Source organism: Mixophyes fleayi, chromosome 11, assembly GCF_038048845.1.
Source record: "Mixophyes fleayi isolate aMixFle1 chromosome 11, aMixFle1.hap1, whole genome shotgun sequence".
NCBI lineage: Eukaryota > Metazoa > Chordata > Amphibia > Anura > Limnodynastidae > Mixophyes > Mixophyes fleayi.
This window is the reverse complement of record NC_134412.1, coordinates 78,105,336-78,132,410: the sequence shown is the minus strand read 5'-3', so window position 1 is coordinate 78,132,410 and position 27,075 is coordinate 78,105,336. Positions and strand designations below refer to the sequence as shown.

General features: G+C 40.2%; 1 protein-coding gene across 2 annotated transcripts in view; it reads left to right on the top strand.

Annotated features, from left to right (window-relative positions):
- Positions 1–27,075, top strand: part of LOC142106812 (uncharacterized) — a 75,193-nt gene that overhangs the window by 43,265 nt on the left and 4,853 nt on the right. Inside the window, exons 6-13 of one of the 2 annotated variants that reach the window (XM_075189836.1) lie at positions 259–341; positions 5,189–5,299; positions 6,550–6,789; positions 7,829–7,980; positions 13,218–13,384; positions 16,169–16,236; positions 17,327–17,476; positions 22,634–22,714. In XM_075189836.1, the coding sequence (XP_075045937.1) occupies positions 259–341; positions 5,189–5,299; positions 6,550–6,789; positions 7,829–7,980; positions 13,218–13,384; positions 16,169–16,236; positions 17,327–17,476; positions 22,634–22,714 (1,052 nt within the window). Of the gene's footprint in view, positions 1–258; positions 342–5,188; positions 5,300–6,549; positions 6,790–7,828; positions 7,981–13,217; positions 13,385–16,168; positions 16,237–17,326; positions 17,477–22,633; positions 22,751–27,075 lie in introns of both variants that reach the window. The other variant, XM_075189837.1, reaches the window with a different exon arrangement.

Sequence of the window (27,075 nt, the reverse complement as noted above, 5' to 3'; positions counted from 1 at the left end):
GGGACCAGAATCATTGTATGGCCTGCAAATTGGTGTCCTATGCTTACAAATTCATAGGATTGCCAGGGATAGTCCATGGCAATGTTTTGGCTTTACCATGGTAATCCTCTGTGGTTTGGTAATCCTATGTATAGATCGTGTGTGTCCTGGATAAAAACCTTTGATCTGCTGGACACTGGCTGTATTTAACTGCTCCCTTTTTCCTATGTCCAGCTACGTTATGACTTTCTCATCATTATCCGTCTCTTGCATCTGCAGATACCATATCAAAGCTGCGAGAGGAGAGCAAGCTACTCAGGAAGGCTCACCAGGATGTCCACTTACAGCTTCTCGGTGCACAGGTAAATGCTGCCATTCTATTCTCTTACAATAAATGATCATTATTCGGCTTGTTGTCATATACCTTTTAGGTGCAAAGCTTCCCACGTAGGCCAATCAAAGTTAATTCCCATTTGAATATCCATAACTCTGTGATTACTATTGTCATGCAACGAGAAGGTCTCAAAACATGTTCTTGGACGGAGGTCTTCATCTGTTTCACTTCCCTAAAAGATTAGGTCGATATCTGACTGTAAATTTTCTTTGGAGATGCAGCATTTTCTAGCTGATTTTCCCCAGAATGGTGGCTGGATTAATAATTATGTTGCAATTAGACTTTTACTCCGTATGCTGTACAGTTAAAGAACTTTGTGTCTTCAATATTGTTGGGAAACCTTGTTCGAAATGCTTAATCTTTTTGTATAGGAGCATAAAGTATTGTAGGAGGCAGGTGTGCTTATCTTTTGGGAGGCAGTGCCCACTCTTAAGTGAGGATGAGGCTGCATGTGACAAGGATGGTGTCACGATTGGAGGATGCAAGTAGAGGCAAGCAAGAAGTCACAGACTGAGAGTTGTTCAGTGGAAGGAACAGGGTCCTCAACAGCACAGATCAGTCATAGGAGACGCCGGTCAAACTGTTGTAGGAATACTTGAGGTCTAATTAACTTCTATCTTTAAAGTTCTTAAATCAACATGTGTGTACAACATTCTCTCCCCTTGACCACAAATCTATAGTCCATTGAGGTAATTTAAAAAGAGGAAGATTGTAATTTTGGAGTTAAAGGACTTTGAGATATACCCACAACACAAATACTGTTACATTACTGAACAAGTGCTTCATTGTATGATGGACCAGATATTTAAAACGACTTGTGGGTCTGGAAGGGATTTTTTTTGTTTGTTTAAAAGCCTCTGATCTTGGCTTCAAGGAATATAGAAAAGGATGTAACCGGCAAGGGCTGTATAGTAAAAAATATGTCTTCAATCTATTGATTTATTGGCCTTTATATGCCTTTCAGACACTACAATACAATAATTTTATCTCTTTGATCTTCTGTGCTTTTCAGCCTTGCATTTATGATAAAGCCTTTATTTTTGTACCTGGTATTAAGCCACTGGATGCATTTGGGTCCAGAGAGCTGCTTTTTGCAACAGAAATAATCTTATATGCCCACAAATATAAATGCAGAGTAATATAAATACATATGGTTTTATAGACCAGTCTTGCAACCGGTTTCGGTTAAAGTGTCGTAATAGAGCCCAGTTTACTACATCTAATAATAATTCAGTCCCTAAGATTATGGCTTGTTATTTTTAAACGCTTTGTGATTTGTCACGTCTAAAGAATTAAAGGAACATAAACAAGATGGTTTACCTCTCATGTTGCATTGAAGATTAAGACGTAGATCAATTCTGCATTACCCAATTTCGGTATTGATTGTCTGGAAACCCATTTAAGAAGATGAAACGTTAGTACTGAGCAGGAGGCAGGGCAGACACGGAGATGAATTGGTTTGCAGAACATGCTATTTAATTAGGAAGCAAGAGGAGGATATTTGCATAATAATTTTGACATTTAAGCTTCTTAGAGACCTGGGGCATTTCCTAATTTCAGGTGACTTTTGTCCGGTTCAGTGCTTCTTGCGTTGTGACGTCATGGGGGTGAGGTTAGCTAGACAAAGTATTCCGTCTGGGGAGTTTTGTTAGCACCCCCCTGTGCCTACAGCTGAGATTCTTGTACTGTAATCAGGATTTAATGAAACTGCGTGTCAGGGCTGCAGTAGGAATGGAAAAGATAATTGGCTGCAAATATAAACAAAACCCGCCACGCTTTATTGCTAAAAATACTTTAGGCTGAACGGAAGCACTCGCTGGGGATCACTTGGTAAATGGGACTGTTACTGAGGTAAAACAAATGCATTTAAAGAAGTCGGCCATCCTCCGATGACTTGGATTATTGACTAAATGCCCTCATGCAACATTTACTTTGCGTAACTGAGAGTCTCATAAGCAAACCACAAAGAGGGATCAGAGTTTTGTGCTCTCTACATTTCATACAACTGTATCCAGAGAAATGTTTTGGGGCATATTCCTTGGCAATAACAATAAACAAGTGTGATCTAAATGCATGGCTGTAAAGCACATTGGGCAGTATTTCTGGAGGGGGGTTTTCACGCCACGCGATTGGGCATGACCAGCATGTAAGGGGCGTGGCTATCACAGTGCTACTCTCTAGCTCTTAACCATCCCCTTCAAATACACAGGCAATGCTCCGTGCACTACTGTTAGGGGCAGCTTTCCCTTCACCACCAGTGTAGTCTAAAGCATACCTCCCAAAGTACAGACTGCACAGGACAGTCAAACAAAGTTGGGACTGCCCCAACCAGAATGGGGTCAATTGGCAGACAGCCCTGGTCTCTCCTACCTGTTCTTGAGGCTCTCACCACTTCTGGCTGGCGGTTTCTTAAGCTCAGTTGCTACCTTTTTGGATCTCAAAATGTTGGGGCCCTGACTGCGGGGAAGGCGGACAGGTACATAAAACCTGGAAATTGTTGCAATGAATAAACCCTCTAGGCCCATCATTAAATCAATGGCACCCATGCCTAATAATTAAGCCAGCCTGCCTGCAACTAGTACTGAAATTTGAAGTTGATAGCTTTGACATTTATTAAATAGACCTATTAACCCCCCCCCCGAGAAATAGCATTCAGAAATAACCAATAGACCTATTTCCCCCAACTTGCCCTGACATTAAATTAATTGTATTCACAATAGTACAATTAATAGATGATCCGATCATGAAACTGCTCCGAAATTCAATAAATATCTCTCCGTCTCCCCAAACTCTCAGACCCACATTTAAATTATTAGCCTCCAAACCACCACCCCACCTAAAATTATAGGTAGAACTGTGACCCCACTATTACAATGTAGTCCCTGTCATCAAATAATTTACCCCCACCAATAAATTATCTCCCACCCACTATTAAATGATTAGCACCCATCCTCCTTTATTAAATATCCTTCCCCCCCCCCCCCCTCCCCCCAACACTTATGTTCTTCCCCTTTTAAAATTGTGTGATCTCTAGGTGGGTAAATGCTTAGGGTGTTAGAGCCTTGAGATGTATGTAGAATAGTGTTTCCCAAAATCAAAATAAGATAAAAGCATACCCATATTCACCAACATGCCCGATAATTAGCCTATTTCTGGCAGATTATTTTCTGGAATAGGGATTCTTTTTTGAGTGCACAAATGCTCTGATATTGGACCATCTAATTAATATAAGCTGTATCGCAGCGTGTGCCAAGCAGAACCTAATCATGCACTTTCATTTCCTGTTTTTAAAGCATCAGCAAAGCCATTGTTGGAATTACAATAACAAACTATTTTGGGGATTTATTTTGCTTGGTTTCTGTGGTCCCTAGTTATAGAGAAGACAAATTGGCATTTTCAAAAGCATTTGATATAACAGAATTGAGTTGGTGTAATTAATATTCTCTCCCCCGGCCTAAAAGTGCAGTATTGGGGGTCATTATTTTTTTTTTTAACATTTGAAGTACCCCCTCAAACTTTCTTTATTTGCATAACGGAGCCACTGGTATTTATCAGGAAATGTTGGCAGAAATGGGAGGTAACGATGTGTTGAAATGAGCTGCTGGAGAGCGCTGCGGGGGCAGTTGCATCATTGGGAACCACCGTACGATCAGCCACCCTTTAATAGTTTGTGAAATAGCAATTTTTGACTTTCCAGCTATAAGGGTTCTCCTGCTATAATATAACCACTCTGACATTGCTTGAAACCTACTTTCCTGCTGTGCATCTGTTCAACTCAGCTTGCCCTTATATTTTCCCATATTGGTTATTGTAACCTTTCATTTCTGACCTCCTTGTATTTAATCTTTTTCTGCAATGTATTTCCCATCTTCTGTATTGTATTTGCCTCTGACATCCCCGTGTGTCTCTGATGTGTCAAACATTGCTCCATATTCATCAGCATTGATCTTGTATTAGATATATTCTCTCCTCACATGCTCATGACGGGGAATGCATTTGCTTTGCATTATTTATAGTCCTGCATTGCTTTAAAGACCCTTTTCTTCTGACTCGCTTACATTTTGAAGTCCCCCTTTTAATATTAATCAAACACTATTTACCCCAGCCTCCTAATTCAGATACATGTCTGCTAAAATCTCAGTACTCTCCTCTGACCTTCCAGATACCTTCCCATCTCAGCTGTGTGGTTGAATCTGTTCTGACTTTGTGTCTTGTTTTGCTTTGTACGTTCTTTCTGTATTTTCAGGACTTAAAGCAGTGCGTGCGTTGTTTGCACAATGTACTGTGTGTATATAGACACCCACTTCGCCCTAAAAGCTTGGAAAATAAATATAGTGGTTTGTAATCCAGTGGAAGCTGTGATGGAGTTTGATAAGAGCGATTGGAATGTCAATTAGCCATAAGCCTCCTATGCAAGGTCCCTTCTGGTTTTGAATTTGATCTCCTAGTAGAGGGGCTTGTTGCATTTCAAAGAGGTTCTACCATTTTTTAGAGAGCCCTGCCCCTCGTCCGTCAGGCCTTTCTAGGTAGTAATTTGTCCCTTGCGTGGAAACTCATTGTTTCTTATCACCTCACGGAAAAACTAGGGTCAGGAGCCATACCATTCACAAGTGAGCGTACTGTGATGTGCAAATAGTGAGTGATACTGCAGGGAACTGGGTGTGGTCATGTAGGATAGTAAGTAGTCTCCTGGACAAAACCATGTTACAATGCAAGGGGTGCAAATTAGTTTTCTATTTTGCACATAAGTTAAATGTATGTACTCCTGCCTATGTTCAATGTAATGTAATGTAACTAACTTTTTGTTTTTCTCAGGCGCAGATGGAAGAATTCCGCCAGCTGAAGGATGCTTTGAAGAAAATGCCAAGTTTTAAAGACCCGAGAGCTGACGCACAAAACCAGCAATCTCTGGCATCCAATAAAAAGGTAATTGGTTACTAGATAATCTCCAAAAGTTCTCTGCTTACACATAGCACCTATAGAACGTAGGCCGGAGCCCTATATTGAGCGGAGGTATTCCACCGGAACGGTAGACACCCTTGAGAACGTCTTATTAATAAGATTGACTGTAGCTTCAGTATAATTATATCCGCCATGTATTTCTATAGTGTACCAAAAGAGGAAACTGCATTTTATTAGGCTTTGACCTCCTTTCGATGGTGATGTAGACAGGCAGATGTGACAAGAGCGGCAGATCTTGTCCAGTTTGGCCATCCTCTGGCTGAACGGCCACATTCCATGGGTCACAATCGGTGCGGTTATGGCCTGACTGCACAAACAATCAAATCAAGGTCTTTAGGACTGGTGGGAAATGTGATTGGACAGATGACCTCTGATCTTCTCATTAGATGTTGATTATTATTGATGGTCCTATAGGCCCAATGTGTAACTATTTGTGGCCAATTTAGCCTAAGACTACCTAACTGGCTTCTGAATTGTGGCCTATCTGAGCACCTTTAATTGTGTTTTACCCAGGTCTGCCCTCTTTTTCTTGCCCCTCTTATTCTTAACCCCACAATACTTTATTTTCCTGTAATTCTTACGCTCGAGGATCCCAAATGAAAAGTTGCAATATGTTCCTATAACATGCTTCCCTCATTTGGGACCTAAATAATAGTATGGGACTCCCCACTCTCTCCTGTGAACTTATTATGTGTCGTGATGGAATATAGAACACTTACTTTTTTTCTTTTTTCTTTTTTAAACTAGCTCTTTAATTTATGGTTCAGCAGTGGTAAATCTAGGTTATGCACAATAAGTTTTAATAATGGTGACAGAATGCCAAAAATGTTGGAACACATACAAGGAACAAATGCACATTACCGATAACCTACAGTCGTGTTTCTTATGCTGAACAAAGGAGGTAACGTCTCTTCTGATCTCTCTATTTTCTGGCTTAGGGCAGAGCTAACCTAATTCAAAGTGTTTCTTTGTGTGTGGGTGTCTTTTGTTTTGTGACTGTTTATATTATGTTTTATGGTTTTAATACTTCAACTGTAGCACTGTTGGCCTAGCTCGAAGGTGAAAAGTCTGGTCTATTATTTGTACTAGAAAGTCCAGGAGTGTCGGGCCAAATGCACACTGACAGCTGCGTAGACTGGGTTTGAAGTCCTGTGCACGTTGTGTTTCGGCTGCTTCTTTGACTACGTTTGCTGTCTAATGTTTTCCTCCTTTAGGATTTTATAGAACGTGACGCACAGTTGGCTCAGAGGGCAGATGAGAAGGCAGCAGGAAATGTGCCTGGAGTATCATCCCAACATGCGAAGAGGTTTTCACACGCTCAACCTGCAGTACGGGACAACGGTCTTCTACAAAGTGCCCCCATGCTTGTAGATCCCCCCAGGCTAGGGACACAGAATGACAGCCATGTGGCGAGATTTACCAGGACCGTTAATAGTCTCCAAGGCCACAGAGAGGTAAAGCACAGCCTTCCTTGTAGCTAAACCCTGTTCTCTGCTTGTACCTAGCTCGCTGTTCTTGTCAAGTGAAGGGAACTGGCTGATCGTGACATTTGAAACAAGGACACCACAGAAGTCTGTATTTTACCACCTACCGTTAGTGGATTATATTGAGGACATTTGGGATTACATTCATGTGACCCATAACTCCCTCATCCTTATATTGTGCTGTGTAACTACCAGAAACCATAGGATGTTCCCAGGTTCTAAATAGAACACTGTGTAGGCGATGTTCTGCCTCTTCCTGGAAACCCTGATGTCCGCACCCCCTGTGGATTTCCATGGAGGAAAGACACGGAGCAGTTCAGCAGCCAGTGCCCCAGATTTTGGATTTAGTCACTGACCTCTTGGGTTATATTAAAAAATAAGAAAATGGGGAGTTAAAATCTATAGGTTGTGTGATAGAGAATTTAGACTGTAAACTCCAGTGAGTCAGGGACTGATGTGGATGATCCCATATTCTCTGTACAGTGCTGTGTACTATGGTGGCACTATATAAATAAACATATCTTTTTAAGATGCATGGAACATTAAGTCTAGTGCACAGATGCATCCGGAGCAAAGACATGATCATTATCTTCGAAACTCTGTGTAGGTGCAAAATTTACACCTTGTAGCGGATGTATTTCAACATCCAATAAGATAAGTCTCAATGGGGCGTTCTTAACCTGCATCATTATACTCGTTACTGTACTACATTTGCACGTTAACACTCCTGATCCATGCAAGTTGTAAAGTACAGTGCATCCATTCTGAACGAATACACACATTTAACTTCTCTTTACATCCGGACCAAAATGTGGAATAATAATGGGCAAAGCCAGGAGTGCAGAAATTATTTTAATTTTCTTTTTTAATTTCCTGTACTAGATTTAAAACAATCATTTATCCCAGTTTGCTAACAAAAGTAACTAAGGATATTTCAGTGTTCTTGATATATCGGCTTGCATTGTATTGTAGGTTTATCGGTTACTCTCTGCCACTTTGCATCTTACAGGATGAGACCCACGCTGCGCTATCACACGTTCAGCAGCCACCGCAGGACCAGGTGCTTGAGAATGAGGTTGGTCATGACCTGCCAGGAGCCATGGATAAAAGGCCGCCCACTGTGAATGTTCTAGTTGCCAATGAGCATGTGCTAATTCACAGGTGCGTGGTTAAACGCTGTGTCTCTCCACACTGATTAATCCTCCTTATTCCTGTGACTCAGATCTTCACACTGATTAATCCTTCTTTTTTTTTTTTTTTTTTTTTTTTTCCCCCCCTGCTCTGTTACATACTGAATTAGTTTCAGATTTTAAAACTTAAGCTTAGTAACATAAATATTTCGGCTTTTTTTCATTGAATGAGCAGCATGCATTTGTAAGCACTATATGTGTAAGCACTATATGTGTAAGCACTATATACATTTCCATGCTGTGCTGACATGAATGCTCTAGGAATCCACCTCTTTATTCTACCAAACCTTGAGTAATAATTCCACCCAAAACTGAAATAGAAGTGAAACGTGGGCCAAATGACTGTTTTAACTGAGAGAGCATATGGCATGGAGAGGATTGGGAGATCTGCAGAGTAGGGTGGGTGGGACATACTGAGGAGGGTTTGGAGAATTGCAGGGGAGAGAATGAGGTTAGGGAAAATTGCCAACGGGGGTGGGGTAAGGAACGAGGTTAGGGAGAATGGTAGGTGGGGAGATGGGATGAGGTTAGGGAAAATTGCGAGGCAGGGGGGGGTATGGTGGGTAAGAATTGCAGGGGGGGTTGGTGAGGTTAAGGAGAATTGGCGGGGGGAAGGTGGGGGGTAGAATTGCCGTAGGGTGGGTAAGGGATGAGGTTAGGTAGAATTGCCAGGGATGGTGAGTAGAATTTCCGTAGGGTGGGTAAGGGATCAGGTTAGGTAGAATTGCCAGGGATGGTGGGTAGAATTGCAGAGGAGGGGGAGGGGAAGGGAGAATTGCAGGTGGAGATTATTTATGGTAGCGGAACAAGGATGTATTCCCACGTCTGTACTGCGCTTACACTGCAGGCTCTAGTCTTGGTACTATGATGGTGATACAAGAGCCCATCTCCATTCTGTCATCTAAAGGAACTTAGTTCTGTGTTCAATTAAAAATCTTTCCTTTCTCCAATAACACATTAAATTCTAACGCGTTTCATTCCATCTATGCGGGACTACATCAGAGATATAATATCAAGGTCTAAGCCATCTTGTATAGAACATTTTTAGAACCTCCCTCATGAATTCATTAGTGACCATCTGTAATCATTAATTAACGGCTGGGCCGTCAATATAATTAAAAAGCAGATTCTATAAAAGCCACAAGAAATTATACGTACATAATGGGGAAAATCTTTTCTTTCTCCCCTAAACACATCAGTAGTTACAAATAAATCCTATGAAAGCAGCAAAGAAATAAACACTTCAAAATAGTTTCCCCCGTTACAGAATATCTACTGTTAAGTCTATATATTGTCGAATACACCTTGTAGATAACTCCATCATGGTAGATGGAAATAAAATTATATTTTTTTAGAAATGCAATGACCTTTAGAAGATTGGGGACAATCATGTAAATATTTTTTCATATGCATATAAGATAAGTAATAAACCCCAGATCATATATTTAAAATGATTGAAATTCTATTGCTCTGAGCAACCATGCGAGCTCAGGAGGTTATAGAACCTCTAACACAAGATGACACTGGGATGGTGCTTTCCACCTAGTCGTCTTTATTGTTGAGTCTTATTAATGTATTTAAAGTTCAGGTTACCGAACACCCTATTTAAAAAAAAAAAAAATAAGATAAAATATATATTTATTTTTTAAAATCTATATACACCCATCAACCATAATATTACAACCACTGACAAGTGAATAACGTTTATCTCTTGTCATGGGGTGGGATATATTGGGGACAAAGGGAACAGTCCGTTCTTGTAGTTGATGTGTTGGAGAGCATAGTGCTGTGTTTCCCAAACTCTGTCCTCCGGTACCCCCTAACAGTGCAGGTTTTCCATATCTCCTTGCTGGAGCACAGGTGTACTCATTACTGACTGACACATTGTAACTGATCCACAGGTGGTCCTAATTATGTGTCTGTCCGTAATAAATACACCTGTGCTCCAGCAAGGAGATAGGTACCCCTAACAGTGCAGGTTTTCTATGAGGACTGAGTTTGGGAAACGCTGTCATAGTGTATCGCAGCTTGCTGTGTATGGGGCTGCATGTCCGCAGACTGGTCAGAGTGCCCATGCTGACCCTTATCCACTGCCTACATTGGGCACATGAGCTCCAGAACTGGACCATGGAGCACTCGAAGGTGGCCTAGTCTGATGAATCACACTTTCCTGTACATGATGTGGACGGCCAGATGTGTGCTTGTCTTTTTACCTGGGGAAGAGATGGCACCAGGATGCACTTTGGGAAGAAGGCAAGGTGGCAGATGCAGTGTGATGGTCTGAGCAATGTTCTGCTGGGAAACCTTGGGTCCTGGCATTCATGTGGATGTTACTTTGACATGAGCCACCTACCTAAACATTGTTGCAGACCAAGAGTTCAAGGTGTTGATTTGGCCTCCAAATTCCTCACATCTCAATCCGATCAAACATCTGTGGGATGTGCTGGAGAAACAAGTCCAGGCCATGGAGGTCCCACCTCGCAACTTACAGGACTTAAAGGATCTGCTGCTAACGTCTTGTTGTCAGATCCCACGGGACACCTTCAGAGGTCTTGTGGATTCCATGCCTCAATTGGTCAGAGCTGTTTTGGCAGCATGAGAGACCTACACAAAATTAGGCAGGTGTTCTTAATGATGTGGTTGGTTTATTTATATATATATATATATATATATATATATATAATATTTTTTAGTGAGTCTTTAATGATTTTAAGCCACTTAACCGATCAGTATGTTTTTGGAGTGTGGGAGGAAACCCATACAAATGTCGGGGGTAAATATATGAAGCTCCGATTTCTGCAAGTCGCCGGGAATTGGCGACTTTACAGGGGAAATTTTTCAAGTCGTGATGGCTTGTAAAGGCAAACTTGCCTCTAAAAGCCATCGCCGCTTTAAATTTCCTTTGCAAAGTCGTTGATTTTCCAGAGACTTGCAGAAATCGAGGCTTCATATATTTACCCCGGGAGAGCATAAAAACTGCACACAGATAAGGTGTATCTGTGAGGCTTTAAGTTCTGAGCAGTAGGGAATGTTTTGTTTTTGGGTTTTTGTTTTTTGTTTTTATGGGGGTTTTTTTTGTCTGTTTGTTTTGGGGATTTTTGGGGGGGAGGTATTTTTTTTTTCGTTTCTTATACAAGGGCCCCTTTTTGCCTCGGGACCTATTTTGACTATGCCAAGCCCTGCCTCATCTTCCAGCAGTGAAGTGGTTATTTCGCAGTCTCTGCCCTCCACCTCTATACAAGAGTGAGCGGTGTCTCCGTGTTGTAGTTGCCAAAACGCCACTTTAAGCTCAGATAAGGCTGATCTCCTGGTGATTAAGAATATTGTCCCTTTCTATTAGAGGCTTTGCGGGGTTGTTACTTTTAATTACGGTTACCGAATAGATCCAGAAGTGTTGTTTCAGCCTTCAGATTTCCGCAGGCTAGTCCCAGTGCTTTGCTGTGCTGTGTGCTGGTAAATCTGTGCCAGGAACCCTAATTAAAGAGTTTCGGATTTTTTTTTCTTTGTTATTATTGACTCAGCAGGGGTGCCAACAAAATCCTTTTATCAAATTGTTTTAATTGAAGAGTTTAAGGCTGAAGATCACTTGTTATTTTTTCCCCTTAATTAATCTGCTTGTAGAGGTCTCTGCATGTTGGGGACTGTGATTAGGATTAGAGAACCTTTGTACTATATTTTGGCATTTGCAAACGTCCTAGAAATCCCGTTCTGTAAAGTTCTCACGGTAACCATAGACAAAGTGCTTTTAATGCAGGTTAAATTTACAAATCCTGTTGGTTTATTCTTTTAAAGTGGAAGTCTACATTTTTTTTTTTTTATATTTTTTTTTTTTATTGTGGTCTGATTTTTCTGGTTTGCAAATTATTTCTTGGTGGTAACATAATGAAAATATTGTAGCCATATCCTAAAATATATTCAAACACCTGAGGAGTTTAAGGCCCATTTCTGAGCACAAAGCGCGGGCTGGGTTCTTTTCATGGAGCTCTGATACATAATCTCCTAGGTGTGTCTTACTCAGGCTGGGGTAGACGCAAGCAAGCGGCCATGTTTTTTTTTGGTGCAAATGTGGCACAACTTTAAAATGGGCGTGACAAACTGCAGGCGTGGTTTGTCTAATGTGGCTGTGAAATCATTTTTCATATATTTAATTTGCTATATAAATCAAAGAGCTATAATCCAATACAACACTTACCAGCCACATCTGATTAGTATTTAAAGCCCAGACCATTTTAGTGGCAAATGTACAATACACAGGTCATTCTGGACGGCTCTATACAGTACACGGGGCATTCTGGTGTCATATGCTATTAATCTGCCTATATTGCAGTCCTGAAATTCCATTAGGAAGACTGTTTGTTTTTGTTAGAGGGCTGCCCTCCCCACCCCTGATCTTGCCTTCACTGACAGTCACGCGACACAAGTAACATCACATTTTTTTCACTGAAGATTTTATGCATGATGAGGGAAGACTGAGGTGGAAGGGTATTTACAGGATGTTTTTAAAGAAATATCACCTACCCGTGACCCGGGTGGTCATACAAACATTAAATGTTAATAGCAGCATTTTATGTATGTCCTGTTTTCCCTACTGTACGGCGCTGCGGAACACTGTGCCACCTTACAGATCTCCGATAATAAGCAGCAGTAAAATAACTTTACAATTGTTTATAGATTTGTGTGTATTTGGTGGCCTATTGGCTATTCTGCTTTTAACACAAAGGGGTAATTTTATCAAGCTGCGGGTTTGAAAAAGTGGGGATGTTGCCTATAGTAACCAATCACATTCTAGCTGTCATTTTGTAGAATGTACTAAATAAATGACAGCTAAAATCTGATTGGTTGCTATAGGCAACATCTCAACTTTTTCAAACCCGCAGCTTGATAAATTTGCCCCCAAGAATGGTAAATATAGACCTTTTATGACCAAGGCAATAAGGTTGGATTCCTACTAATTGACTCCATGCTAAAACGTATTGGGACTTACCCATCCATGAATTGGGACAAAATCCTTGCTTTGGTGTACCACAAAATACAAGGGAGTTTTGGCTGTAGACAGTAGAATCCTGTTTACAACTGGTATTGTGGAAGTCTGTATGCAATAAGATTTATGATGGCCGTGTTGTGTATAAAACACTTTTTTTTATTTTATTTTTATATGCTTACTGAATTATTTATATTTATTTTTTTCCCCTTTTGGGGGTTAAACAGTTGGCAAGACATAGTTAACAAAGTGCACGCAAAGATGAATGAAGAGGGCACCAGAACTGGTGTCGGCGATGGTTTTGTAAAACCTGAAGATCACGGTCCCAATATACCAGCTGGGAACAAGGAGAAGCAGAGTTACCAGCGAGGAGCAGATGATGAGCTGGTGATGGGTGAGTGTTATATCCTCTGTTTTATGCCAATTCTATAAAATTGTTTATTTTTGCCATGAACATAACCCACACCCATTCTACCTCAGTAGTGTTTCAATTTCCCTGTGGTTAAAATTACTTTAAATGGAGACTGTTTTTGTTTTTCTATTTGTTTGTGTTTGTCTATTTGTTTGTGTTTGTCTATTTGTTTGTGTTTGTCTATTTGTTTGTGTTTGTCTATTTGTTTTGGGGTTTTTTTGTGGTTTTTTTTTTTTTTATTAAATGACTTTTAAAAACATACAATTTCACTCCATTAATCCCATACTTGCGAACTGTCTAATGCCCCCCTCAGAGATCCTGGAAGGGGGTGTGACATTTAAGGGGGGAAGGGGGCAACAAATCACATAATTTCCTCCCCCGAGACTCAGATTTATGAATGATGAATGCATCATTTTAAAACGGGGGATGGGGCCAAGATGACGGGATTCCCTGAGAGTGACGTCATGGAGGCTCCCATCCTGCACACTTTACTAGGGAGCGGGCAGATTCGGGAGAATGGCCTGCTTTCCCGGGAGTCTGGGAGACCTACCCGGAATTCGGGAGTCTCTCGGAAATTCCCAGTGAGTGGCCAGGTATGACTTATCCTCATAATGCATTTGTCATTTTTTTTTGTAAGAGAGCCTCCAATGTGTTCAGCACACAGACTACGATTTCCACATGGCTAATTTACTGTAACCGCAGGGAGCAGGCGCGATGCAGGGGTATCCTCAGTGAGAAACGTCTTGCTTCTCTTAATGAGAAATTGCCTGATCTCTCAATGAAACTTCCTATGATTTTATTTTTAAGCAGTAACCTGAATGAAGGCCAGATACAGTACTCTGATACAGAATCCGTCAGAGCTCTTCTACATAGACTACTTCCTATCCTGTGGGTATATTTACTAAACTGCGGGTTTGGAAAAGTGGAGGTGTTGTCTAAAGCAACCAATCAGATTCTAGCTGTCATTTATTTAGTGCATTCTACAAAATGACAGCTGGAATCTGATTGGTTGCTATAGGCAACATCTCCACTTTTTCAAACCCGCAGTTTAGTAAATCTAGCCCCTGATCTTTAAACCTGTCCTCCATGAATTGTGACTGAGGCTTGCTACGTACTTTTAGTTTGTCTACTAATTGGTTTATATCCAAAAACTTTCTATAGCTATAGTGGGCAATAGATGGAGGGAAAAAATGGCTGCCCCCATGGTGGTAAGTGCACTTTAAGTTAAACAGCCAACTGCTAGATGTTTGAAGGGAAACCCTTTACATTGCCTAGCCACACTTTGCTCTTTCAATCAATGGATTGTTGGCTGTAAGAACATCATTTTATATAGGGATACCTTCCATATGTTTTGCTACTGTTTTTTATTATTCTATATACAAGTTGTGTTTACGCTATTTTATGTATGCAAAGTAACTGTAGGAACAATCTAGCTGGATTTATAGAGTGATTCATACTTGGTGCTCCCATGATATGGAAAACCAGAACACCCAGGAGAGGTTAAGTTTTCTCCGTCTAATTGATACCCCGGGATTTTTTCCAGGTGTCAAATGGCGTAAAAGTTATCACTTTATGTTAATATAACTTATTCCAACTAGTAATAAACATTTAGGCCTATCCACTCTCAATCTTCCACGAAATCAATTGGTACTAACTGCTGATAAGTTGCTATGGGATAAAACGCATATTTGCACTTTATTTGTGCATTTGTATTTTCGCAGATCTGCAGTAACCCACGGCAACCGCAAACAGCTTTTATATTGAAAGCAAGGTTCTGGCCAGTTGGTGTAGGTTACTGTATATTTACCAGCAGAATGCTACAAGGTGTAAAGAACCATTATTATCTTTCCTGAAGTTCTAGACTTAGTTTGTTTTTCAAATTCTAATTCTAAAGCATCTAATACCAATTTGAATATCTGCTATTCAAAGCAGCCTCTGTTTGTAACATCTGCTGATTCCAATGATTCCTAATGGGCCCTGAATAGAAAATACAGATTTTCTGTCTACTAACATAACATTTGCATTTTGTTTACTGCATTGAGGCTGAATCACCGTGCAGGTTTTCCTCCAAGCCTCCTGTATGGATATAATGTGCACTGGTCTCTCTAGGAACTAGAGACCTCATTCAGGTGTAAGGCACTTCATACCTCATGCCTAGGTGATGTCACTAGCTCAGGGGTTAAATATTTGGTCAGCCCAGTTTGAGCAAAGCTGGGTACACACTACAGAGTTTTCCACCAACATTTTATGCCAATCGATTTTACATGCCATGGACTGCATACACACTAGCCTTGTTTTAGAAGATAAAGGGAAGAGCAGATGTCCCTTTAGCGACTTTTTACAGCCATGTTGTTGTGAGCAATGATTGCAGTTTCATACACATTGGTCAGAAGTTTATAGACACTACACAATGAAAACGAGTTTGGAACGAAAATATTAAACGGTACGACCAACCAAATGAGGCGACAATCGTCCATTTGGGCAGACTTTCGATCATTGTGTCACTGCACACACTGACCCGACTTTTGAACGAGCGGTCGTATGCCGGCTGGATGAGCCGATTATTGGACAAAAACCATGTAGTGTGTACCCAGCTTAAAAGATGGTCACTTGATGAATCGGAAATATCTGGCTAACGTTGTCTTGTCTACACGAGTGTGACAATGATTTGAGGGCTACGTGCATCTACCTCTCGCTGTGCGTGTTCAAGGGAAAAAAAAATCAACAAAACCTGCCTAGATTAATAATTGAATCACCCTCTTGCAGATGCCGGGATGATTGACAGAGAGGAGACTCTGCAGTCTCAGAAGCAGCACGTAGGGCAAGGCACTCCGGTAAGGAAGACACATCACCATTCAGCTCTCTGCTTCTTAGCCACAGTAATTGTGCACTGATAATTCCCAGCTCATTGACATGCAGCTGATATGACTTGTAGGGCGCTTTTAATCCCTGTAGATCACCATCTTAGATTGTCAGAGTAATTCTCTCACGTCACATAGAAGCATGGCTCTTGATATGTGCAAGCTCCCTTTTGCTTCTGCTTACATATATGTTATATCTCCTAAGGACTTGTTGCATGTGCTGGTGAATCCCATTTAATAGATACACTGTCATACTAGACTGCTTAGCCACATAACCTAGTTATCTTTACATGTAGAGTGTGTAGCTTTTGATGAAGACCCCTTTATATAAAAAAAAATATGGAGACATATAAGATTTAACATAGACCTGTGTGTGCGTAAGTGGTTTCCATTTAATAACGTCATTTCTGGACATGAAACTTATGGAGACTATATTTTTCTAAAAATGGTTGTGGTAGGAACTTAAACAATAAAAGAATTAAAGAATGATGAGATAAAATATATATTTCTAATTTCATCATTTATCAACATATTAAGACTTGGAGGGGGAAAATAACCACACTCCAAAAAAGTACCGCTATGTAGGAACTCTTTAAACTGTCTAATCTGGTTTCTTTTTTTTTTTTTCTTTTTTTTGTTTTTTTTTGTTTGTTTGTTTTTTTGCAAAGGGCAATTTTGTGTTTGCAAGTACTACTGTACAATACGTATTTTATGTTTATTCTCATTGTGTTCTGAACAGTTTTTTCTCTGTGTTCATGTAATTCTTTATCCCGACGTTGAACACTTCAAAAAACAAATGCTTTTTTAGTGAGAGATAGTCCATGGGGTATATTTACTAAACTGCGGGTTTGAAAAAGTGGAGATGTTGTTTATAGCAACCAATCAGATTCTAGCTGTCATTTTGTAGAACTAAATAAATGATGACTAGAATCTGGTTGCTATAGGCAACATCTCCACTTCTCCAAAGACCCTGTTTATGCCCAAACTGTTGTGGAGCAAGCCTACTTGACAATGATCTGGGCACAACTTGTGTAAGTGAGTGTTGGTTACATCCCACCTGCAGGGTCCAGGGGATGCTGCCGATCCAGCCAAAGACCCCAACAACCAAGGAGAAGACGAGTATGAGGAAGCTGAAATAGACAGACCGGAATTTGAGGAGAAATCAGAGACTAATAAAGAGGCTCCTCAGCACAGGACAGAGAAGAAAGGGGAGGTAGGGTCTATGCATGAAGTGTAGTCTGTATATATCTGATAATGACGTTTACATATAACTGGTCTCATTCTGTGAGAGCAGGAAATATATAAACTGAGACACCATACAAGCATAATACAGCATTTGTAATCACTGAATTATTAAACCAAAGAGATAGGGGACACCTTCTATCTTGCAGTATGTGAATGCCCACTGAAAGTGTTTCTTCCAAATGCACTTTAGGCAACAAGTCATCCAAATCTAACTCTTTCTACACTATTCGGAAGGGCAGAGGCGGATGTAGCAAAGTGCGGTTTAATATGTCATTTTAAAACTGCCACCAATTGGATGTGGTTTTCAAACACAAACCGCATTATTGCTCTGCACACCACCGGCTTGCAAACTGAATATACGACACAAACGCTTCACTCCCGATTTAACCCTTTTGCAATACGTCCAGTTTTGACGAACATGTATCTCTAAGATACGCCTTTCAGTGGGCAGAGTTTTTTAGTGATGGTCTACTTGATGAGACGTCTGTGCTGTAGATATGGCTGTATGCTATAGTTATTGTTGTACAAGTTTTATAAGATGTGTGTCTAGATGTATTTTTGCGTCTGCTTTGTGGACGTATATTACCGATCAGCTCTAAATCGTTCCACTAAATTGTAAACCACTGCTGAATACATTGCACTATTTGTATGGATCCCAGGTCATTGCAATTTTCAGATTTGCTGGTTTTAAATAAACAAATGCGCTGTGATGTGCAGTTTTTGCCTTGATAGTTTGCACGGTTTTGAAAACCACAAAGATGCATTTTTAAGTTTGGAATCGCCGCACTTTGATACACTTCCTCCTTAGTGTTGATCTTCTATAAGAAACCGACCTTGGAGCAGAGATTAGAGATCTCTTAAGGCTTTAGTCCCATCCAAAGAACAGCAGGTGACATAGATGACTGGTTCATGAGATGATACAATTACATCTTTATGCTGTGTGGCTGCATTGCCTTAACATGCTACAGACTCTTCCAACTAAATAGTCATTAATATTGAATGTCAAAATTGTGCTAACTAATGGTTGGCGGAATATACTTAACTGCAGAGACCACACACTTTATCAGTGTTGGCTAACCAGGTGTTGTGAAACTACAAGTCCCAGCATGCTTTGCCAATCTATAGCAGCTTGTTGCTGGAAGGGTATGCTGGGACTTGTGGTTTCACAACACCTGGAGTGTCGCAGGTTAGCCAACACTGGACTATATCTTCTCTGTATTTCCTATGTGTGACCAAATTGGTAAAAGATCTGGTTTGTTACACTAACAATGCTCTTATCCAGAAGGTGGTCAGATAGACCCCTCCAAGCTGCTTCAATCTCTCTTTTCCTTTAGCTGAAGTTCTAGAATTTTAACCCTTTACTTTAGCCACTGGCCACCTCTTCCAGGTTCATAGATTAATATATTTTCTTACATGGAGAAGAAGGTAAACCGAAACCTTTAGTCTTTATTCCTGGCAGCAACTGGATAAATGTGCTGGATTAAGCTCTACAATGAGGTCATTTACTAATTACAGCTACAGCTGCCTCCTCTTGTAAGAGGGCTGCCCATTCATTGTTGGTGAATCTGCCACCACAGCCTCCCTTGGTAGTGGATTCCATAGTTTGCCGGGCTTTACAGTGACATAACCATCCCTGTACGATTCTATCACAAAATGGGATTGCTATACATGGTAGAAGACGCATCTGTATTCTAACGTTGGTCAGGCTGTGGTAGCATGCATACATTATTTGTGCTCTTCAGAATATACAACCATAATAGGTGTCCATGTCAAGTACAATGAATATCTGTGTCACATCCGTCAGTAGGCAGAGCAGTAATAGGTATCTGAGTCACATTGTTGCAGTCTGATATTACCATTTAAATCCCCGGCTTCTGCAATAGATAAGCAGGTATATTTCTGTGTTTGGAGGGATTAGCTGTGTGTTTGTTCTACTGCTGACGAGATTCCGTGCGTAGATGTTACAGAGATCAAATCTAAGCTCTCACCTGCAGTATGACCTGCGATAATGTCTAAATAATGACATATTTGGAAATAAATGTGTTTTCAGGTTGGAAGCAAAAAACATGCACTTTGTCCTATAATGGAACACATGTCTCTACCTTTATCTTTTTTTTTTTTTTTTTGATGGCTACAATAAAAATAAATCTGCAAACGTTCAGGATTTTCTGTTCATTAGGAATACATCTAGCTGAAGATGCAATGGGAAATAAGTTTTAAATAATTGAGACATGAGCTGTGTGTGTTAATAGTAATACTGTGTGCTCGCTCACACTCATTATTATTTAATGTTATTTGTGTCAAAGGAGTTTCTGTACTTAATATATTGAGAGCAGCAATAACGTCCCCTGATATCCTACAGATATTGGTACACGTCCTTGCAGTACACGTCAAATTTTGGGCTGCCTATATATGTCCTTTAGGCACCCATCTTTGTTATACATTGATTACAAAACCCTTGCTGTTTTTGTTTTGGATTTTGTTGCTCCTAGAGGTACCAAGTTGTGTTATGGTGGGTGTGTGTGTGTGTGTTCGAATTTGTTTAAGGGTATTGTCTGCGGTTTTATATGAAGAAAAAAAAAAATTCTCTGTGCAGAGTGTTTGGTTCCTGTTAAGTGTCATAACAAAGGGCTTGGCTGTAGATACGATTTTGAGGTATATAGTACAATCCATTGATTTCTTGCACTGGGATGTTTGTGTTGCTATTTTAATTCTTCTGTTGTCCAGGTAGTTTGATCTTGATGTAAGAATAATTTAGAATCCATTTAATGGTGGTAACCCAGTGGTTTGACGCTCCTTTCAAGTCTTGCTACTAACCAGTTTCCATAGTGTGGTACGGCCTTGCTTCCCCTAGCGGTCCCTTTTTTTTTCTGTAGTTCTGTTACTGCCAAGTCAGAAGTATTGAGTAAGTATGAATTTAGTACGTTGCAGCACAGATATTTTTGCACGCCGTTAATCCATCCTTGTGTAAGATATGGAGTACCCTTAGCAGACAGTTTGATTAGTAGGTGTATAGGGCAGGGAGCTGGCTGTGTTTTTACAAGGGGTTTCAATATGTGTGCCCGCACCATAGATGTCCTGTGTTTCCAGCTTTATGTATTTTTGGTAGTATTTTAAATAAAACAATTGGCTGAGCGCTCATTGACTAGGGTTGTACTAAAATAAAACAGTATTTTAAATGTTCCCAAGACTTTTATACAGGTGGCAGACAGAGCTGTGACCTGTTTCACCTCTTTTATATAAATCAGAGTTGGATCTTTTTCATTTACAATATAATACCTTCCATCTGAGAGATGACTAGTTTTATGTAGTCTGGGTTGATTAAAAACTATAGCACACCTATGACGGCTGGTTTAATTATTATGACCTTGTTGTGTTTTAAGAATGGATTTTTTTCCCCCTTTCTTGCACATTGAGACTGAGAAGCTGTTTCTAGTGTGTTGGATTTCAGAATATGTCCAAAAGAATCTATATATTTGTCTAGTTTAGGGTTTAGTCTAGATGAGAGTTGCAATTAGATTTTTTTTTTTTTTTTGAGTTTATAAATAATACAAAGCCATGTACAGCGGATACAAGCAGAAGTAGGGAAAATTGTACAATCACACTGCTGACATATAATTTAAAACATCAGACCAATTAGATTTCTTTGTAGTAGATTTGTTGTCCTTTGATTGAGATATAGATATAGATATATATATATATATATATATATATATATATATATATATATATATATATATATATATATATATATATATATATATATATATATATTATTGTTTAATAAATTCGATATTAGAGCAGCAATAATTGGAGAAAATTTGCTCTATCATGTCTTGGGCTGGTATAAACAGATGAATCAGTTTTCATTGTAGCATTTAAGTGAAGTGACTGGTTATTGGTTGCAACAAGTGCACCCTAGAATGTGAAACAAAAATCACCCAATATTGGCATCACTTATATAGAAGTGAACTTATTTCCCAGGGCTGGTAACGCTTTCCCTTGGTTCCTGTGGGCTGAGAATCCATCATTGTTTAAGACCACGTAAGCGCATTGCTTTATTCTACAACTCAATATATAGACTTGTTACTATAAACACTTTGCTTATTTCAGGTATAAGTGACTCTATCAATGTAATATATAGTTGATGGCCAGGACTTGTCGTGTGCCCGAGTAGTTCCTCAGTTTAACCTTAGAACCTAATCTGAAGTAAGGTTTTTAGTAGCCATAGGCAAACCGAGGGGGGTTTCTAGTGCCTGGAAACCCCCTCCAAGCCTGGGGCACTGAATAATTGAGGTGGCTGGACCCTGCTCCTGCTTCACACAGCTTTGCTTGAAAATAGAGAGCTGTGTGCACCTAACAGTAGTGCACATAGCATTGCCCATGTATATTATGGGGATGGGAAGAGTTGGAGAGCCAAGCACTGTCTAAAATTATAGTCACGCCCCCATGCATGCTGGTCACGCCCACTGGCGGCGTGGTGTGGAAACCCCCCTCTACAAATCCTGGTGGAGGCATTGTGGATGCAGAATCATGAATGATAAAGGACAAAGTAATTCACCCCACCCCCCCCTTCAACAGCTGGTCTTTGGCCCCTTCATGTAGTGGTATTACCCAGTAGTATGTCATCCTGACCATTCTATTGCTTTAGAACTCTCTCTGGTGTAAATTGTGAGACAGTTCTCTATTGGGCCTCTTGGTATCTGCTCTGAGAACGCTGCAACAACTCAATATCTTGGGATGCCCAGGTTCTAAACTTCAGCATGCACCTTCCTTCTCTATAATCTGCAGCGACACGGACGGTCAATGCACTAGGACCTTGCAGGAGGTTTAGAAGACATAAGCTGCCCAAGGTTTCCTGAAACCTCAACCATTCTCTCTGCCCTAACAGGCAAGGAAGGGGTGGTGAATAGGTGTAAAAACTGCATCCTCGAGCCCAGACTAGGCCCAGTGGGAACTGAATGTATACAGATTATAATAAAGTGGTTTATATTCCTCTCTGAAAAGTACATTGTAATATTTAAAAATAAGGTGCTCTGTATTTTTATACCTACACAATTTTTTTTTATCTTATATTTTTTTGTTACTCTTCAAATAATGTAACCATTTTTTTTCCCCCATTCAGTTGTTACAGGTGCCGGACCCAGACGTTAAATCCCGAGAAGATCCCGAAGATAATTATCAAGATGACCAAGAACAGGACATTGTATGAGAGCATTGTGTTCCTAGAGGGATGGAGGGGGTAATATTCCCATTTTCCATGACTGTTAAAAGGGAACTGATCACTAAAACTAGGCTTTAAAGAACCTGTCCCCCATCAAATATCTTCACTATGGTGTAATATACATTGATTAGGGTGATCCACTCGCTGTAGTGTGTACAGGTGGCCTGAGGACCCCGTGTTCTCGAGCCAGGATGAGCAGATACAACCCTGCAGATCCCATCACATTAGAGGCTCCGTTTAAATAGCTGATCAAAATGTTAAGCACATTGCCTGTAATTAATGTTTCTTACATGGACATTGATTACATAGTCTGTCAGTGGGAAATTAGTTAATCAAATGACCTGTTGCAAGCAATGCTAATCACTGGTATTAAAGAACAGATTCAACATTAAATGTTAGAGATCTAACTCAGGATTTTGGGGTTTTCAAAGTGAGGAAGATATTTTATGTTTATATTGGATTATCTTGTGTTTTTTAGATTGTGGCCTAAGATATATTTACTCTGTGCTTCTTTCATCTATTTTCATGTGCCTTGCACATCTTGTACCATTACCCTCCCATGCTGCCTTTTATAGTTGGTCTGTCTAGAGTCTGCATCTTACTGTATTCTATCTTCATTTCCTTCAATCTTCGGTTATTCTGTCCTCGCCCAATCATTTTGTTCATCTTTCACGGTGATCCTTATTACAACCATCCCACACCAATAGTAGCCACACAAAAATGCCAATTTCCAGCTTAGTATGGGTGGCCCACGGCACTGTCTACATCAGCAGCTACAATTGTTATCCTGCTCTCCTGTAGGTCCGTTCCCCACACCTTCACTTGTAAGCTTGTGCGCAGGGCCATTTTTTCTTTAATGTCATTGTATGTTTGTTTGTAATACACAGACCTAATACTCAGCGCTATACTCTGACGGGGATCATGATACAAACAATCAAGGATAATAATAATCGGATCAGCAGATTATTTATACTACAGTATTTAAAGAGATGAGTATGGATATTATGGAAGGTATTGACTTGACCACTCGTGTTAGCGAGTGCAGGGTTAGATATGATGTGGGGGGGAAGGGAATATAAGCCAGCAGGATACCAGACTAAGGGGGGCATTCAGGTCAATGCAAAGTCCTGATGGAGCCTCGTGTGATGGGCTTGAATGCACTTTGGGTTTTACAGTAAATATCTGATTTTTGCTCACATCTGTGAGGAGAAAGCAACAGTCAATGATGTTTTAGTGCTCAAACATCCCACCTAGCTCCAACCAGACTTAGACAGTGGAAGGAGCACAGCCCGTGACTCCTGTCACACCGGAGCGGGGAGATTGTGGTGTCCAACGATCCTTTATATGAAACTTGTCATAATTACAACTTGATTTTATTTTTGTTGTTTGCAGTATACAATATTGGGATTGCTCTCTGGTCATTACTGTTCTTGTAGATCTTTTATATCACTGTTCTCTTGGGGTGTGTGGCTAGCTCGTTTACAAGTGGTTGTAGCCCCCAATCCACTTTCACACCAAAACTCCACTTGCATGAATCAGGTAAAATGTATTACTATAGATCTCATAAAAATGCACATTTTAAATCCAGGGTATTATCAGATTGCTTTTTGTGTTGGTCAGGAAGATCTCTTCTCCTTAACCTTGAGGCTAATACCCTGTTCACACTGCCTCAAAAACCCGGGTTATTGCTGGGGCACGCCCACACGAGTCGGGTGGAGGCTCAGTGTGAACGGGTACAGGTGTAATTCCCGGGTCTTTTGGAGGGTTATTCCCAGGTCTGACCCAGGTAGCCTCCAGTGTGAACAGTGAGACTCAGGTTTTTCAACCCGGGTGTCATTAAAAGCTATTGTAAAGATTAAAAAAAAGAAAACCTCAAAAGAGGAGCCAATCAAAGCTCCAGGGAGACCCGTATTCAGTGTGAACACTGTCTATCCGGGTATTTGCCGTGGTATCTTGCACTGTCCCGGGTTCATAAAACCGGGATTTTGTCAGGGCGACAATGTGAAAGTGGTATAAATTGGCACCTGTTGCAGTGGGGGAGGAGGGGGTGTTTGTAGCCACTGTAGTTACATATTTAGGAAGTTAAGAAATGAAGATTATTGTGTTGAGTCAGAGGAAGGCAGTGACAAATAGTATTCACAAGCTATGCAATTTTCCACAGTTTAGTTTCTTACATCATAGAATCAAAATGGATTTATTCAGGAATTACTGAAAGTACTCTGCTAGTGTTGATGTTATATACCTAAATAAACCACGGTGCAATCTGATGTCTTCCGAGGTCAAATCATTGCATACAGTGGACTCAAATTAAGAACCCTTTTGATTTGTTGTATATTACTTTGAAAATCAATAGGCCATGAGAGGTTCAACATTGGTTAATGTATTTCCAATGTATAGCAACCAGATTCTAGTTATTTATTTAGTACATTCTACGGAATGACAGCTAGAATCTGATTGGTTGCTATAGGCAACATCTCCACTTTTGAAACCCACTGGCAGCTTGATCCATTTACCCCCAAGCTTGAACTTTCTGGCTTCACCACAAGTGTGTTTTGGCACAAAACTATCACTGCACATGATACCAAGAAATATTGGGTAAATACTTTTCCTTCCTACTTTGTCAATTTGACTTGTGTATCTTGCATTAAAATGCCTGCCAATATGTTATTATAGTTGTCTTTCTTTGATTTAAATGTATTGTTTTTGGCTTATTACAGAGCTTAAGGTTCATGTGCGGTCCTTTTGGTTATGGGCCCTTAATGTGTTACCCGGTTGCCCATCACTGGTTTCCGTAGTATTAATCACAAACACAATGGCTTTCATAATTTCTACAGAGCATACATTACATGACAGTTATTTATCTACAACACAAATCCCAAAAATATAATACACATCACAGTGCATAAATGTCAAAATGTTTTAATTAATCTGGAGCCGTCACGGGACTTTGCATTGTTATTAACGGCCTTCAAACATTGCCCCTGACTCTATTTAAAATGCACGATCCCTTTACCTGAAATAACCCGAATTGCCCGTCCTATTTTAAGCGCATGATCTTCTGGATGTTAAGGTAAAGCTTGACTGTGCACATTATCATGCACCACGGCGCCCTCGCACAACACGTCTTATCCACAACACATAGCTGTTTCTGTGTCCTCTCAGAGGTGACGGGGCACATCTGTGCCGACTCCACTGCTCAGGGAATCTCACTCTTATCGGGAGACAGAAACATTTTTAGACTGTGGAGCCTATTCCTACAGGAGAGGAAGCCAGGCCTCAATCACAGGACAAAATATAACACACATGGCTGCAAAACTATCTGCAACTTCATTTTATTTGGTGTTTAATTTATGTCAATTGTTTTACATAAATGTTTTATCTATAAAGATAAAATATTGTTTTATCTTTTATAGCAGGGTCTTTATATCGAGCAGAGTGGTTTATATCTGTTGCCTTGAGATTTAGGGTCGCTATCAACTCTAAAGCTAGGTACACACTACACAGTTTTCAACCAATAATCGGCTAAATCAGCCAACATACGACCGCTCGTTCAAAAGTCTGGTCAGTGTGTGCAGTGACACGATGGTCGAAAGTCTGCCCAAATGGACGATTGTCGCCTCATTTGGTTGGTCGTAACGTTTAATATTTTCGTTCCAATCTCGTTTAGGTTGTGTAGTGTGTATAAACTTCCGACCGATCCACAACAGTGAGTACGAAATTAGTCATTGCTCACGACAACATGGCTGTAAAAAGTCGCTAAAGGGACGTCCGATCTTCCCTTTATCGTCCTAAACAAGGCTAGTGTGTATGCAGTCCATGGACCGAGCGATCGGAACATCGATCGCATGTAAAATCGATCGGCATAAAAAGTTGGTGGAAAATTCTGTAGTGTGTACCACCTAGCTTAAGGATTACCAAGCATATCTGTTGTTTTGTTTTTTACAGGGTAAAACATGTTGTGGGTTGTTTAAAACAAAAAAAAAAAAAAAAAAGTTCCAGAAGTAAATGTTAGTATATGGTGTTAATTGTATTTACTGCTCTTAACTTTTTAAAAGTGCATTGTGAATCTATTCATGTGTTTTCTGTAATGCGCTAACACACAGGCAGTTGAATTCTATGCAGATATTGAACCCTTTCTGCACTAGAAGAGTTGAAAGATATGGAAGAGCGGCCAATAACTGGCGCTATGATAGAATGTGTTTAGAACAAGTAATTTCTCTGTGTCAAAGATTTCTGTAGACTATGTTGTGTAAGTAGCATTTTAGTAAGCTTTATCTTTCAAGCTGCAATACTACCTTGGTAACATTTTTGTATGGTGCCCCCCCCCCCCCCCCCCCTCTTCC